General features: G+C 37.9%; 1 protein-coding gene across 5 annotated transcripts in view; it reads left to right on the forward strand.

Annotated features, from left to right (window-relative positions):
- Positions 1 to 200: 200 nt before the first annotated feature.
- Positions 201 to 18,117, forward strand: part of LOC149998737 (microtubule-associated serine/threonine-protein kinase 4-like) — an 84,909-nt gene continuing 66,992 nt past the window's right edge. Inside the window, exons 1-3 of one of the 5 annotated variants that reach the window (XM_090292206.1) lie at positions 201 to 334; positions 1,674 to 2,493; positions 5,393 to 5,542. In XM_090292206.1, the coding sequence (XP_090148332.1) occupies positions 1,885 to 2,493; positions 5,393 to 5,404 (621 nt within the window). In that variant the 5' untranslated portion in view covers positions 201 to 334; positions 1,674 to 1,884 and the 3' untranslated portion in view covers positions 5,405 to 5,542. The other 4 variants (XM_090292207.1, XR_016514195.1, XR_016514196.1 and 1 more) reach the window with 4 other exon arrangements.

Raw genomic sequence — 18,117 nt, forward strand, 5'->3', positions numbered from 1 at the left:
TTAGGGTCTTCACTTTCGAGGAGCGACCACGCTTCCAACGCGCTGGCTACCGCTTCCGTGGTCCCTTGACAAGTTCCGGATAAGGACTTACTAAGAGATCAGTCATTCTTCCTCTCGCCCCACCCACAGGTCCCTAGGCGAAATCCGGCGACCATCAGCGGAGGTTGCCGAAAAGAGGCGGGAACGTTTCTCTTTAGGAGGCAGGCTCCCGGGGGAACGCGGGCCGGAAGTGACGTAACGAGTTCCGGCTGGCTGGAGCCCAGAGGCGGGTGTGAGAGGCGGTCAGGTGCCGCTGCCAGGATCCGGAGATCCGGAGAAGCCGGAGTCAGAGCGGGTAGGTAAACGAGCGCGGGGGATTGCGGGCAGAAACCTGACACTGTCCTCCGAGCTTGGCTTCTTCTTGAGCTCGCCTGCTTAGACCGTGCAGATCTGGGGCACCACGATTTCGACTTCAAGCAGTGTTTTCGGGTGCTGCTGACTCTGGACGTCTCCGTCTGGCGGTAGCCAGGTTATTTGGGACACCTCGCCATGGTTGGCCACCAGGTTACTGAACACGTACACTAGACTCCCGACCTTTTGCTGTGAGCGCCACGCATATGGAACCTGTTCTGAGCTTCTGTGGAGTGCCTGTCTCCTCTTCCCTCCCGGGCGTCTAGGACTTGAGGGTAAATGGAGATCTCCCCTGCTGATGACCTAGCTGTTTCTCAGGAGCTGTCAGTTTGGGTTCTTGGCTTACCCAAGCAGTAGCGCGTGACGCTGAACACACCCGCTTCTGAACACAATTTAGATGTGTAGGTTCCTTCTAAAGCGTTGGTGTTAAAGGGAATGGGGCCTTCGCTGCGAGGATCGCTCGCAGAGGACCTTCACACATCGCCCACTACTTTCATGAAAAGTGGGGTCCTCTACCTTTTCCAAATCCCTTACCCCTCTGACCCCTGTATATTATCACAGTGGAGGTCGGCTTAATCTCTAAAATTCCAAGAAGCCATTTGTGGTCCTGTGTCACACTGCTAAGATAACTTATGACCTCTAGTAGGGTTTACCCTATTATCTTTTGTTTTCCTGCAAATTCATTGGGAAATCAAATGGTGTATAGGCTCTGGCACTGTTTATACCCATTTGGGCAACATAGATCCTTTAATCCTAACTTTAATCTACTGTACTTCAGTTCTCCTTTGGGGCTTGTCAGAAATTTTGCAGACAGAGTGCACTGATCTTTTGGAGAAGCTTGTACAAGTGTTTTTTAGTGTTGTAATGATAATTTAATGTTCTGACTGCTGTCTATTGTATCTTAGTTCTGATTTTGGTTGTATATTAACAGAAATGATGGTAGAGAAACTGTTATTTACTGTGCAACATTTTGTGCGTTCTAGATTGTTTTTATTGACCTTTGGAAGACGGGTGCTGGTATCCAGACAAATGTAGGTGTGAAATGACTCCACACTGGAAATCTTTTATGTCTTATTTGTTTTAAAACATGGGAACATTTTCTTTGAGGATATATCCTATCTGATTAATATGCTATTAATATCCTATTTGATACGTTAGTTTCTGTGGCACTCATTCCAGAAGAACCAAGTTTCTGAAGTCCTTAATAAATGCCTTTTAACAGTTAACCTATAGCTAGTTTAATCAGTGCCCAGTGCCTCAGCCCATTTTTCATTTGCACGCAGGACTGATGGACGCCGCTGGTCCCTGGCTTCCCTCCCCTCCTCTGGCTATGGGACAAACACGCCCAGCTCCACGGTGTCTTCATCCTGTTCCTCCCAGGAGAAGTTGCATCAGTTACCATACCAACCAACACCGGATGAATTACACTTCTTATCGAAACATTTTTGTACTACCGAGAGCATTGCCGCAGAGAACAGATGCAGGAACACGCCCATGCGCCCCCGTTCTCGAAGTCTGAGCCCCGGACGTGCTCCCGCCTGCTGTGACCGTGAAATAATTATGATGAACCACGTCTACAAAGAAAGGTTCCCGAAGGCTACAGCTCAGATGGAAGAACGCCTGAAGGAAATTATCACCAGCTACTCTCCTGACCACGTTCTTCCCCTCGCAGACGGAGTGCTGAGTTTCACTCACCATCAGATTATTGAACTGGCTCGAGATTGCTTGGATAAATCCCACCAGGGTCTTATCACCTCACGATACTTCCTTGAATTACAGCACAAATTAGATAAGTTGCTACAGGAGGCCCACGATCGTTCAGAAAGTGGCGAATTGGCTTTTATAAAACAGCTAGTCCGAAAGATCCTGATTGTTATTGCCCGCCCTGCTCGGTTACTAGAGTGCCTGGAATTTGATCCTGAAGAATTTTACTACCTATTAGAAGCAGCGGAGGGCCATGCAAAAGAAGGACAGGGTATTAAAACTGACATTCCCAGGTACATCATCAGCCAGCTGGGGCTCAATAAGGATCCTTTGGAAGAAATGGCTCAGTTGGGAAACTATAATAGCGGGACAGCAGAAACACCAGAACCAGATGAATCAGTGAGTTTAATCAGTTTGTTTAATTTACATATTTTTATTTAGAAAAAAATTTCACACTTGTCTGAGACGAGGTGACAAGAGTTTTGAGATGTGGAATTATATAAATTAGAGGTTATTATTATTTTTAACATCTGGTAAATTTGCTTATTGACTATAATTGCCGAACCTGACCTTATATTTTTGTTCAATTCAGTTATTCAGGAACCGATGATTCAAATTTTCTAACCACTTTTTAGGATTGCAAAAGATCATCAGACTTTAAATCAGAAAACCTAGATTGATGTACAGGTTCAGCATTTATTAAGTGAAGGCTGACAGGTTACCTGACTTTCTGAGCTGGTCTGGATTGTATTGATAAAAATACAGCTCACTTTACTTCATAGGATTGTCACAGTGATTGAGATAGTAAATGTGAAATCATGATATAAATGAAAATATTGTCATTTTACTCTGAAATATGGACATATGTAAGTGCAGAATACTGTTGCTTTGCATCGTTTCAGAATTTCATGTTTTATATTGTGTGCTCTTTATCTGAAAATATTATTATACACTTTACCGCGATGATCTTTGCCCTACTTTTGAATGCAATAAAAGCTAGCCAGGAATAGTTTGATACTGTAAAACATTGAGTTAGTCACCTTGATTGATAAGTAGATGACTGGAAAATGAGTATAGCTTTGCATTTGAGAGTTTAAGACTGGTCTTTTCTGGTCGTCATGTATTGTCACATAAGAATTTACAAGTGCAGAGGAAGCTGAAGCTTTCGGTGCTTACATATAGTTAAATAAAGGTTAGAAATAGCCTTATTTATATTAAGTAAGACACTTTATCATTTCACTGAAAACTACTGAACACAGTATTTAGAAGTAGAAGCAACCTCTCTGAACATATAGTTAGATTCTTATTTAACAGGAGAAAACTGAGGCCCAGAAACAATCAGTAATTGGCTTGCTTGAAGTCATACGGCTTAGGCAGTGCCGGTACCTGAACTGGAAATGAGATTCCCAAGTGTTCTTTCTGTTCTGCTAACTTGTCTTCAGGCATCTTTATACGGTTTGGTAATATTTACTGGTTTGCCTTAAAATGGTTTCTCTTATGTATTGCCCCGGCTGGTGTGTGGCTCAGTGGATTGAATTCCATCCAGTCTGCAAACCAAAAGGTTGCCTGTTCGATTCCCAGTCAGAGCACATGCCTGGGCTGCAGACCAGGTCCCTGGTTTGGGGTGTGCCAGAGGCACTGAACTATGTTTCTCCCCCTCTCTGCCTCCCTCCGCCCCCCCCTAAAAATAAATTAAATTTAAAAAATATTTCTCATATTTTAAAGAAATCTATATGTGTATATACATTCCTCCCCCCCCACCCCCCTTTTAGCTGATTGAGTTGTAAATTCTATGAAAACAAAAATACTGTGCTTGGCAAGATTTGCAGTGGAATGTTAGAAAGAAAGAAAATTAGTTCTATTCTTCAGAACAGTTATTCTGAGTTGATGCGTAGTTACTATCAGGTATCGAGATGTCTTCTTTCTGGCAAGTGGAAAAGACAGGATCTTTGTAACATGTCTCAGTGAGTGAAGGTTGTTGCTACTAAGCATGAGGAAGCTGTATTAATTACTTTGCTCCTGCTAAAAAAATTTCTCCAAGCTGTTTGTAATTTCATCATTGTTATATTAATTTTCTCTTAATCTGTGGAATCACTTCTGTAATTATTTCATTCTGGGTAAATAGACAATGTAGAAGAGTTAGTTCTCTGTCTTCTTGGGAACTCTTTTTGCTTCCATTGATTTTACAAAACCTGTTTAGTCTCTCTCCCCTTTCTTAGAGCCTGTAGTGCCAGGTACTTACTATCACTGCTGCTTTGCCCACACCCTCTTTGCAGCTCTCTCTCTCTCTCTCTCTCTCTCTCTCTCTGGTATGGAATAAACTCCAGATTAGAGAATCCAGACTAACCTCAGAAGCAAACTAGATGAATGGAAGTGATAATTTGTTGTTGTGTTGGTTAATACTGTGCTTTCACAAAGACTTGAAAATATTTGGTGGGGCGGGGGCTAAACTTTTAAGGAGTTCATTGCTTCAAGAAACTTAATTGTCTGGAAAGCACCTTTGTATAGAGTGAACTGATATTATGTATTGTGTAAACCCTTATTATGAAAAGCTCATTTTAAAATATGCTCTTCAAGGTTTTGGAAATTTGAATAGGTGATAATTTTCTGTATCAGATAAAAGATGTTCTTAAAGCTTAAGGCATTTTTAAATTAAGCAAGAGCAACCGATTGAGTAATCCTATCCCAGCTGATGTAACTAATTGCTGTGGAGTTTGTCAGGAGTCTTCCAAAAGTACATATATTTTTTAGTAATGCTTTGTGATGTTTTCTCTTGTTCTTGAGGTTCATTAGTAACAATAACCGGGGTCTTTACACATTTTTCTGAAAGGACTGGGTAGGTAGTGATAAGAGTCAAGAAGGCTATGAAGCAAAATTGCCTTGGTTCAAATTCCAGCTCTACTGCTGCGCAACTGTTGGGCTAATTACTTAGCCTCTTGCTGTCTCCATTTCCTCCTTGACAATGTAGTCAGTATTTTTGTTGTTAGGGTTAAGTGAATAGATTTACATAAAGCATTTAGAATAGTGCCTGGCATACAGCTAACCATGATTACCATCATTGTCGTCATCCTGTGGCCTGCTGAACAGTTGCTATGAACTCTTTCCCAACCCTGTTTTGAAAGCACATCTTTGTGTTGCTGCTTACTTGGTTATTGTTTGGTATTATTAATGAGATCTCGGTAAATAGATGTATTTATATACACAATTTTATTTTGTGGATTTTTACATGTGGGATTCTTAACAAAATGAGTCATTCTTATAGGTCATTTTCTTAACCTTTTTGTATTATTGTTAATAGTTCACATTATAGGGATCCAGAATGAGTCACCCCAAGGTGTGCCTTTGTGGTATGAAGGTTATTTTGAGCTGAAGTGAACTGAGACCCTGCAGGATAGAGAAACTCCTGCCTCTCCTCCCCCAACTACCTCTAGAAGAACTTGAATTAGAGGCCTTGCCCACAGTAAGAGATTATCAGACATAACCTCCTTTGACCTGTCTGTATGGCAGGGCAAACTACTGCTTACGGAACAACTGCTCTAATCGTCTGGCAGTGACACTCAAGCCTCAAGGTGCCCGTCTCATCCTAAGCTCACAATGACGTATATACGGCATTTTCCCTTTCTGTCTCTGGATCCCTCGTGTGCGCGGGAACTCTGTGATGTAGTTGGGCTTCCCGTGCCTGGGGAGTTAAATTTGATTTTCTCTCGTCAATCTGTCTCATTGATTTGATTCCTCAGCCAGCCAAAAGGAACCGGAGGAAGGAAGGATTTTTCCCTTTCCCCACAGCATTATCTGGGTAAGCCATAACACGGAATTTGAGAATTAAAATCGGGGGATTTGCTGTTTAGGGATGTCTTCTAGTGTTTACGTCTTTGCATGGAAAGATCCGATCCTTTTGCATTGACATCTGTTCATTCATCCAATCATTGAACAAAATACCTGTGTCCTAGGTTCTGGGGAAAACAGTGAAAACAAAGACAAACAGATACTTTTGTCGAAAGCCTGATAGAGAAAAACATAAACACAGAAGTGAAAGAATAAACACAGCATAACAAATGTTAAAAAGGAAACAACAAAGGGTCTGAGAGAGAATGAATGTGGATATCTGCCTGTTTGAGACTCTGGCATCGTCGTCGGCAGCCGTCCGTCTCGAGAGACGATGGCGTAGCTTCTTGAGAGTCTATCTGCACCGCCGAGAATGGCTGTGCAGTCCGATTCGGGAGTGACAATCCCTGCCGCACTTGGTACAGGTGAAGGCAGATGGCTGTTGTTGCTGCTGTTGACGCTGCTTCCGCCTCGATCTTTTCTGGACCGCCTCCTCGTTGCGCGCAGCCTCTGCACGTGACGTACCTTGCCTGACCGCGAGCCTCCAGGCTAGGCGGTCGTCTGCTTGAACTTCCCATGTGTTGAGATTGATGGAGCATTGTGTCATGTCCTCTTTGCAGATGTCTTTGAACCGCAGTTTTGGGCGCCCTGTCATCCTCTTGCCTTCTGCTAGCTCGCCGTAGAGGAGGTCTTTGGGGATACGGCCTGCATCCCCACTCCTACTCTAGGAGTAGTGTGATGTTTATGAGCCCCTGAAATAAGATTTAGACATCACATTTGTGGTGTTGGGAATGGTTAGTGAGTATCATGTCTCCAAGGGTTGTGAACTAATAGTTCCAAAACATGGAATTTGAAAAAGCATATTTAAAACTTATTTTAGTCCATATCATTTGTATTCTGGATTGAACAGAGGAAGATGACCAGTTGTTATAACATGTCCAGGTGGAAAGTCTTGAGTTACTTTCTTGCTTAGCTGTTGATATTATGTAAGTTTTGAATTAATCGATGTCTGTGTTTTAGTCTCAGTTATAAAAACCCAAGCTCCTTACTGAGAAATTTGACTGCCTTTATTTTAAAATCAAATTTTGCCTAGAGGAATAAAACTTCATCTCCCTGAGATGAAAATCATTGTTGGCCCATTGCCTAATGTAGAAAGAAAATATGTGGATGAGAAGGGGAGCAGAGTATATACAATTGAAATTAAGATATTCAGAGACAATATATTGAAACAGCCTGGTTATTGTTCAAAGTGGGTCAATAAAAACATGCCAATAGAAATGGCAGAATACATAGAAAAACCCTACAGACTCTTTGGTAGACTAGAAGAGTTGCCACATTACATCAAATAAGAATTTGGGAGAAGTTAAAAAACAAATGGAATAATTTTGACAGTGAAATCCAATAGGATTAAGGAAAGAGATGGAGGTGAATGCCTGTAAGAGGAATAGTGCTTTTCTTCAGAAATTCACAGAATAGATTCTCAAAAATATCTTAGAACAAAAGCTGAAGATAGAGAATAGAGGACTGTGAGCAATCAACCAGATAATCATCATCATATTTCATCAATTCTTGGCTTTAAATATTTTTATATGTTAAACTTTTATTTAATAAGTTTAAAGTATCTTACAATCATGCAATGCCATATATTAATTGGCAGCAGTTTTTCTTTGCAATTGTTCATGAAATAATGACATCCTTCACCTCTAATGATATTCTACAAAATACAGTATGTGAAGGCACTAAAGCCCAGCTCACTGGCTCTACAGCTCCGAGCAACAACTTCCAGTGTTTGCTTCCAGACTAAACACAGACATGCGGTGGTTTTTCTTGTTGTTTGATTTGTTTGTTTGTTTGTTTTTTGAACGTTAGGAAATCATGGAGATTGATTTCTAAATTGGCAATTGTGGGTGGATAACATGGTAGTGTTTGGAGGTAATTTATATCTGTAATAAAGCACAAAGAGTACTGAAAATGACAGAATATGTTGAAAAACCCTACTCCACCTGGAAAGGAACTTCTACTCTACTCTCCATTTTAGAACTACCATTTAAAAAAAAAAAGTAAAGATGTGTTTTGATATTAAAACCCTTTTAACTCTGAACAATTTATTGAAGATATTCTCTAGTGAAAACTAATTATAAAATTCTGGAAAAATTAACATGTAGATAAGAGTATAGAGTGTATTTATAGGTAAGTATAAATAATTACAATTATGATAGCTATGACATTATTGTACTTGTTAACAAAGGGTTTGTAGGAACAAGTAGGCAACTGTACAATAATTTAAAAAAAAAATTAAAGGAAGCTTTATCAAAATAAGATTTTAGAAGAAAAAATGAGCAAGTAAAAATATTTGAAGACATTTTGTTATTTGGGAAATCATTATCGATAACAATTACATATTGTTAATATGTTTTATTCTTTAATTTTTTACACTGATAAAAAATGTGTTTGTACAACACATTTTTAAAAATCTGTAAATATAACCACAAAAAGATTAGATATAGGATGCATAACCCTCACATGACTAGTAAATTCTTTGGCATATCTACCAAAAAAAGAAAAAAATATTTTAACCCAGCTTTAGGCAGAAAAGAGATACTGATAAGGCATTATAAAAGAAATAAAATGAAGTGTCCAGATAAAACAAAGTGTGTTCACAACATGAGTGTATGGACAGACAAAATGGTTCAGTGATCTGCTTTGTAGGTTCCTCACCTGTTACCAGAAAATTAATATGTTACTTTTACAATGAAAACAAGATTTTCCCAAAGAATTTCTTGGAGACCTACAGCTTCTTAATTCTCTTTCTTTCTTTCTTCACAGAACACTGTACAAATGAATTTTATTAAACTTGATATATTGTTTAGAATAATATATTTTTTGTCCATATAGTTGCCTATTAAATGTATATCCTAGTAGAAAAAGAGCACGCAGAAATCATGTGATTTCATTATCTTAACTACCCTCATTAATTAAATTAATAGGTTAGACTTTGTTGGGATTATAAAAGTCAAGGAAGGGTTAGAAGGTAAAGCATTGATGAGACTGAACATCAGCTTTAAGCAACTATTTTGTAAGTTGTGTAAGCTCTTGGAGAACTGGGGGATAGTTGACCAATGGCTCACAGCTTGTACTCCCTATATTTTTTAATTTATGAAGGGCGTAACAGAGTTTTGAGAAATCTTGTCTTCATTTCTTATACTGTGATTACTCCCAGACTAGACCATGAGCTCCTAGAAAGTGAGCATCCTATACTATCCAATAGAAATATATACATAGTAGAAATCTAGTATTCTCACTTATTGTGCCCTTAGCACGTTCATTATCACTTTGAGCTGTTTAAGTCTGTATTTCCCAAATGCCCCCATGGGGCAGCATTTTCCTATTATACTCTCTTATGCACCTCCTCCCACCCCGCCCCTGCCCCCCACAAAACCAGTTTCTGTGTCATTCTGTCCATTTGCACGTCCAGATTGCCTTGGTCAGGCACCTGTTCACAGGAGGCATGCGATCGATAGCTCTTCCAAGTGCCTAATACTTGCCAGTTTTTGTGATTGTTGTATTTCATCTTGGTTTAAATCCCATAATAGGTATATTTTCTTCTGGCTGAGACTTCAACAAAACATATGGCATGTGTTCTTACATTGATCTCTTTTGAAGTGGCGGACTGAAACATTTTGGTTGTAGAAAAAAAATTGTTTAGAAGCCTCTGGATTGACCCCTTTGTGTACCAAATCGACATTCTGTGCAGCTAGTTTTATCTTTGCTTAAACTAGTATTGATCAAAGCATCAAAAATTGTGTAATAGTTTAAACAGCTGTTCTTGAAGCACTACCAAAAATAAGGGTTTGCATTTAAATCTTTGAATCAATCCACATCTTGTTGGCGATCACAGAGTGTAGGTGGGAGGAACCATGATTAATATTTTTTTATCTTATTTACCACAAGAAAAGCAATAAAAGTATTTGAGCCCTCTACTTTTTTTTGTCATCCAGTGTTCAGTTTATTATACTTTCTGCCATTTATTTTTGCCCTTTGAACTCTTTCTTCACAGATACACAGTTTACTAAGAAGGATCAAAATTGAGTAAATGTTTTGTGAAATACTAAAAATCTCTGCTAGAATTTAAGAGTGTTTTAGCATGGTCTCAGAAAAAAATAGCATAGAAACAAAGAAAAATTCTGAGAGAACTTGTTTAATACTATGAAAGAGCTTAAAATGGACTTGATTACAAGAGGGGATTAAATTATCACATGAGAGAAATTAGAACTTGGATTTTTTTTGGAATTGGGAGAATCTTAAACCTCACTGATGAAAAATATGTAAGGTTTTAGCAAAGATTTGGAAAGCTTTTGTGCCTCTATTTTTTTAAGTAAGCCTAGGAAAGACTAGCTTTCAGCTGAAAATGGGTCATGGCAAGAGAGTATTATTAATTACAGCTAAGCCCTCCAGAGAACTCTACAGATATAAAGGTTAAAACAAATTCAACAGATCTGCAAAACTCTTCATTTATACTTACATAGACTCTTAAGTGCTCTCAGAATAAATCAAGCTTTGGAGTAAAACCTATAGCAGGCATTTAGTGTGTCTTTACTTGATGTTACATGATTACTATGGGATTATTATTTTTATTGTTTATTCTACAGATGTTTTTATTTACAAAAATTTGCCATCGAAACTCTTTTAGTCAGGATGAGGGGGGAAACGCTCAAACCCATTTCTGAGCCTGTACATCTTAAAGCTGTAAATAGACTTCGTTGTGCTCAGACCTTCCTTCATCTTAGCTATTTATTATAAAGTGCAGGGCAGAAAGAAGTCCCGTGCATTTCCCTTTGCCCCTTTATGCGGAGCTGCTCACCTCACGTGCTTTCTGCTGAGTTTGAAATTTCCAGACCAGACCAGTATGAATCAGCCATTACTTAGCATGGCTTAGTTTTTCAATGGTAGACAGAATGAACATGGAGGGAAAATACTATTTGAGATGGGGAAACGGAGTAAAGCAAGGGCAGGAGGTCAGGATGGGTTGGGGAGGGGCATGTAAGAATGTAGACAGAATTGATATTGCCAAGGGAAAAATCTGCACGTGGGGGAACATTTTGTAAATTTTGTTTCCCAGTGATTGTGGCTTGCTAAGATCATTTAATGCGTGGGATAGGGGTGCTAAATGTCATTGTATGAAGACTGTCAAACAGAACAAAGAACTGTCCAATTCCTTTTATGACTTTCAAATGCCTTCCTAAACAGGCAGAGAAAGCTTGCATGAGTCTACAATATAATTCTATTTTATATAAGCACAAATTGTTTCTCCATGGTTTTACTATACAATGACCTTTGCAGTAAAGCAATGAGAGCGTAAGGCAAATTGTCAATTTCAACCCTTTAACAAAATTTGTCCTCATACTTCAGAAATACTACCTGCCACTGGTGGTGATAATGACATTGGTTGTTTTGTTTTACAAATATAACACAGCACTATCAGTCTGCATTTCTAGATGCCACATTATTGGTGAGTATAGACTCACCAATAATAGATACACTTGTACCTCTACTTCATTGTGACTTCTAGCATAGCGGTCCTCAAGGTTTTATCTATTGAAATATAGTACATTTAATGAAATATTACTTTCCTTTTATTTGTCTTTTATAATTTTAATTAAGATATTAAGATTATATTTGAAATAATATGTGTAAATTATATTGTCTATCGATATAATTCAAGATAATAAAGATGGTTTTACTATAAATATGTGTTCTAAGAGAAAGACATCACACAGGATAAGGCTGACAATAATGACCTTGGTGTATATGAAGAGCCTGAGGAAGGTCATCAGGAAAGAGGCACACAGGACATCATTTACTTATTCACTGACAGCCAAGGCACCAAGTCAAGTGCAGATATAATATTCTGATAGAAGCAAGGGGCAAACCGATGCATAGATTACTTGATGAATTCATTTATTCGGGCATTTAACAAGTACTAGAGACTACAGAACTATAGTAGATGCTGAAGAAATGAGTCTTCAATTCCCAGTTTCAAGTAGTTCTGTTAGGAGATACAGGTACTTATATAAATGATTACAACAATATAATGAGCCACATTCAACTATGGAAGTGAGCACAGTGCAGGGGATCTAACCTAGTATAGAAGGCAGGCGACCTAGGGAGGGCTTCTCAGCAGAGATGGGCTGATCGGAACTTCATTCACTGGTAACATTTAGCAAGCCCTATGATGCCAGCGGGGGTGTTGAGAACAATGTACCAGTTATCCATCTCAGAAAAATAACACTGCACACCAGTTACCAATTCCAGAGAAAGACTCAAATTACATGAAAAACAGCAGGCCTCATCAATAGGCTGACAAGCAGGAGTCAAAGTCCACACACTTCTGCCCATGACAACTTGATATTGGAGTGACTGAAGAAAACAGTGCAGTGAAGCGCTGGAGGAAACAACACTTTACTTGCCTAGAGAAGAAATAGAGCGAGACCAGCTTCAATAGTGGGCACTGGTGCCTGTGGCCAGCAGGAATCCGTAGGCAGGCAGTGCAGGGCTCTGTGCCTACACGCACCTGTCTCCTGGTGCAGCAGAAGGTTCCCGACTCTCCCCCTTGGCATCTGAAATACTGAAGGCTGGGGACAAGCCTGGGGGCCATTGATATATAGGCTTAAAACAAAGGATTACGTATTCATTAAGTTTCTAACAGGGAAAGATTCTCCCATACAAGGTGTAAGCACAGCACAGGCTGTATGAGCTCTTCTTCTCTTGATAAGAAAGTGTTTCTGACTTAAAGCCCGTTATCATGTGGCCGAGTGGGAGTCATGTAAAGACTTCATGCTGGTGAGTGTTTTTCCCAATAGGAAGGCTTTAGCTCACTGGGAAGAAAAGTACAGAGAAGGAACAAGATAAGTAAAAGTATATGAATAAGATATACTGTGGAAAATCTTAAGTAACAGCTATGAGTCAGGAGAGAAAGTCAGGGTCTGGATCTTTGAGGATCTTAGTAATTATGTAAAAGAAGTATAATACTTTTATAGAATAAAATGGAAAATAGATATTTTTGAGAAATCTTTTAGCTGGGTCTCACTGGCAGCTCTGAGAAGGATAGTGTTGAGGCAGATGGGAGAGTAGACAAGGTATAGAGTGAGTGTACTATTGTAGTAACTGCGGGTGAGAACCTACCCTAGGACTATGGGTGAGGAAGAAACGTTGCTTCAGACATACATAAAGTGAGGTGGTTAAAATATACCATTATCCAGGTGCATCAACCCAAGCTCTGCGCTGGTTGGTTTTAATTAAGTACCAGGTATTAGTATTGTTCTAAGGTCCAAGGTAACTATAATACCTAATAAAGACTAAGAAGCACTGAATTAGATAACCACTTAGGAGAATAACTTAACAGAACTTAAGTAATTAGAGGATAGAATGAAAGACAAGGTAGAATTCTACAATTGAATATAGGGTCCTACTTTGGGAAAATCTGAAAATGGTGCTGTTATAACTTGAACTGGAGGGTGTTAAAAATTAAATAGCTCGAGATGAGAGAACAATGTGTTCCACATACGCATACTGACTTTGAGGTGCCTATGGTATATTAGAATGTTGATGGTCAGCAAGCAAGTGAATATAATGCTTCAAAACTTTGCAAGTTAATTTAAAATACTTTGAAAATACTTTAGAAAAAATATACAAGTTGAAGGTAGAAATTTTAGAGATTAGTGTCTTGACCTTTAGGGGGGAAAGTTAAAAATATGCCTATGCACATTATTCTTCAGACACAGTATAGAGAATGAGAGGAGCAGAGGACCAATGATGGAAATTTATACAATATCAGCATTTCATGGATGATGAGAGAAAAACTAGCCAATTGAAGTGGCCTGAAGAAATGCTGAAAATATTTAATAACAACTCTTTAATGTGGAGTCTTGGAAGCCAAGGAAGAATACATTTTTAAGAATATTTTATTGATCATTCTGTTACAGTTGTCCTAATATTTTTCCTTTTTCCTCCTCTGCCTGGTACCCCCCTTTCCTCCAGAAATCTACCCCTGCCCCAGTTCATGTCCATGGGTCATGCGTGAATGTTCTTTGGCTTCACCCTTTCCTATACTATTCTTAATATCCCCTTGTCTGTTTTGTTCCTACCAAGACTGCTTCTTAATCCCTGCACCATTTCCCCCTTCCCCCCTCTACCCCCACCCAGCTGATAACCCTCCAAATGATCCCCAGACCTATGATTCTGTTGCTGTTTTGGTTGTTTGCTTAGGTCTTTTGTTTTTGTTTTTTATTTTTTAGATTCAGTTGGTGATAGTTGTGAGTTTGTTGCCATTTTAATATGCATAGTTTTGATCTTCTTTTTCTTAACTAAGTCCCTTTAACATTTCATGTAATAATGGCTTGGTGATGATGAGTTCCTTTAGCTTTACCTTGTCTGGGAAGCACGTTATCTGCCCATCCATCTATTTTAAGTGATAGCTTTGCTGGGTAGATTAATCTTGGCTATAGGTTCATGCTTTTCATCACTTTGAATACATTTTCAAGACAATGTCAGATACAGCAAAAAAATGAACTAGGATCAGAGCAAAAAAAAAATCTATTGGTCTTGGAATAAGAGGTCATTAATAATGACCTCAGGAAGGGCACTTTTCAGTCCAGGCTGGTCTAATGGAGGCAGGCTGAAGAGTGAAAGAGTGATGAGCAGAAGGAAGAGTGATCAGCAACTTTTCCTTTGTAAAATCTGGATAAGAAAATCAATAAGGGTCTGATGGTGTTATTGTAGCTGGAGAAGGGCAATAAGACATGTTTGGAAAAGGAAACAGAAGTGGTTGTCTTCCTGAAAAGTGATGAAGGTGCAGAGAAGGGTGAGATTGATTCTTTAGATCAGAGGGACAATAATTTTAAAAAGCAAGTAGAGAGTTTGAGTTTACACAAAGAAATGCTGTAGACTGACGATAAGACAAAGGAACGAGACCACAAAGTGATGAAAAGGATAAACACATCATTTTGTGATGGGAAACCAAAATCATAGAAATTTTTCTGCACTAAAGGGCAAAGGTGGTTAAATAATTAGGGCAAGATTGGGTAGAAAGCTAATAAAAATTACACCTTAACTGGAAACTCAGCCTAAAAGTTTCCCCTTTCTTTAAAATATGGTTGTACATAAATATTACAATTACCAAATTTAGTATTTTAGAATTTGCACACAGCTGTCATTTAAAGACCTAAGGTTTAGTTACCATTCCTGTATGGCTAGAAAATCATATTCTTTCCACTCTTCTCTATCCATCTCAGTTTAAGAAGGTTTCATGGTGCTCTAATAAACGTTATTATGTAATACCAATCAGGAATAGGAAATATGTCAAAATTATAGAGTAACTAGAAAGCCTTCACATCTAAAAATAAAAGAATGTCCAGAAAAACCCATAGCACTGTGCTTGGAATTTCTTGGTTCCACTGCTTTGAAATCATTAATATTTTCCTATACATTTTCTCCTGATAGATACTATTGCCCATAAACCATTATGTCAATGTTGACAGAGTAATGGGCCTATTGATTTTGACTGGTAATCACTGTAAAACAGGCTTATCTGGGTACCTGCCACAACAGATCTAGGTTAACAGATTTTCAGTCCTACCTTTAGACATCAGACATCAATTGAGCACATCAGAATTGTTAATAATATATGTCTTACCCTCTAGCTGTTGAAACTTGGGCGAGAAATGCAACCTCTGTGAGACTCTAATTTTTAAAAACAAATGTGTTAGTCTTTAGTTGATCCCTTCAACTAAAAAATTCAGCAAATCTATAAATTATCACAAAGTTTTACAGTGAGAAATAGTGTCTGAGTGGGTAGTTTAAAACATAAAAGCTTTGGGTATTGAGTTAGCCAGTGTTTCTAATGGTCCTGGTCACTGTTCTCAGAGGTAGTTGAAAAGTCCCTGTCTTATCTGATATGCACAATATGTATTTGTTAGTTACCATTTAAGAATATAGTCCCAAAGAACCCATATTTGTTCAGTATGTCTTCTTTGGTTAGTTGATTGGTTGATTAGTTTACTTCTTCTTTGGTTTATACATCCATTCAGCAAAAATTATTCTATTTCTCAGATATTCTACCAGGTGCTTTGGGGGTAATGCAAATAGAGGATTATGTCTTTCATGCAGGAAAGCATTATTAAAAGAATTTCACATATACAAGAGATTTATATTTCGGTGTAGGACATAATAAATGTCTTAGGACTAGTGTAGGCACAGTGATACAGATGTTCTTCTAATTAACAGCAGTTTATTCCCCATTATTATGAATCAGGCATTGTTTCTAAACCCTTGCTATTCACAGTATTGTCCATACATCTGCAGCTCTGACTGTCCCTTTGAAATACAAAATCTCAGGCTCAACATTAGCCATATTAAATTAGAATCAGTATTTTAATATAATCCCAAGGTTACCAATATATACATTAAATCTTTAGAAGCCACTAGTACAGTTCAGATTTTTCTCAAAGTGGAAGATAAGGACCATCCACAACAATAATCCAGGTGCTGGATTAAAAATCCAGATCCTACTCCCCAGGATTTTGGTCTTCATAGGTTTGCAATGGGGCTCTGGCTCTTCACTGAAACAAAATTATTCTCAAGTGATTTTCTACAGCATTTAGTTTGAGAACCGCTGGTTTGGGTGTTGGGGGTGCAGAGATGAATAAGACACAATCCCTGTCTTTTAAAATCTCACCATCTCCTCTACAATTTCTGATTGGGTTCAAATAAATTTCCCTTCTTCTTTTTAGTGGTTTCTAGCAGCAATAACTTAAAAGCCTACACAGTGGGTCAGAATCACATGAACGTCAAATAGAGAGTCATTTCTCTTCTCAAAAAATTTCAGTGGACTGATAAATAAACCACCAAATATAGGCTAAATCACATTCAGTATAGCTTCAGAGAGAGTTTTATTTCATGGCAAAGCCATTCTTTAAAAGTTGGCAATCTCTATAAGATATATGTGTCAGCTCCATGAACCATGCTATAGATTAACTGGAACACCCAACTCTCCTGTCACACCAGATAGCAGAAGCTTATGTACTTTCATAAGGGCTCTATTTAGAATTAAATCATGATGCTTGTCTTTAAAGTATTTGGTAAATGTTATTATCTTTGTTATATCTTAAAATATTGCTTTTCAAAATGCATCTTTATTTGAAATATAATAACCTGTGCTTTACAGATTTGATTTGATAAATAGTAATCAATTATTACAGACCAAAGTCATTAAAGACGTGCCTTAGGTAAAAGTCACAATACTTTGAACATCATTAACCAACCATAGCCCATAGTATAAATGAATTTAATATTTTCACAAATAAAACTGGCAAAACTGATTAATATTAGGTGTTGTTTTGGATGGACATGAATCTTTTAGCTGAGTGGTGATAGGTATCTTGGTGAAAAATTGAATGCTTATTTCTGCAGACAAAATTTCTCCTGGGAAGTCTTGCTTATGGATTCTCTGTAAGGTCATTTTTCTCTTTGCCTCACTCAGCACTATTTATATAATATTACCAGTTCTCAAAACAGACACAGATCAATGGGTAGGTCAACTGGACAGTAGCCTAAAAGATCAATGTATAAAATCTGTTTTTTTAAAGCCTTCCTGGAATAGATAAATAGATCAGATAAACTAAGAAATTAATAACATAAAAGTAGCACCTGCTGTTTCAGGATTACCAGGATTCCCTAAAAAGAGAGAGAGAGAGAGAGAGAGAGAGAGAGAGAGAGAGAGAGGCACAGAGAGAAAATAGTCCAAAAATATTTAAAAAAACAATAAAACAATATTCTACCCCAAGAAATGTAGAAAAAAATTTAAATATGGATAAGAATTATACAATAATTAAATAATAAAAATAGAAATAATGCAAATTGAAGGGAATACCATTAAAAAATGTGACAAAAAAACTGTGGTTAATAAAATTAAAGTGGATTATTTATTAGTAGCTCAACTTCCTTCTTCTTGAATAACATCTCAGCATTTTGAAAAAGAGCCTTTCAGTTGTGTATAAAATTTTACAGGAAAAGCATCTTCATTTAGCAAATTAATGCTATTTACATAGTTTTCTGGCCTCCATATGAAAGAAGGACTTGGACACAAGAAGTAAAATTGAAGAATTAATTTTTAAATATGAACATAAGTTTAAAATGCATTAG

Source organism: Furipterus horrens, unplaced genomic scaffold (genome assembly GCF_987537825.1).
Source record: "Furipterus horrens unplaced genomic scaffold, mFurHor1.1.pri manual_scaffold_11, whole genome shotgun sequence".
Classification (NCBI taxonomy): Eukaryota; Metazoa; Chordata; class Mammalia; order Chiroptera; family Furipteridae; genus Furipterus; species Furipterus horrens.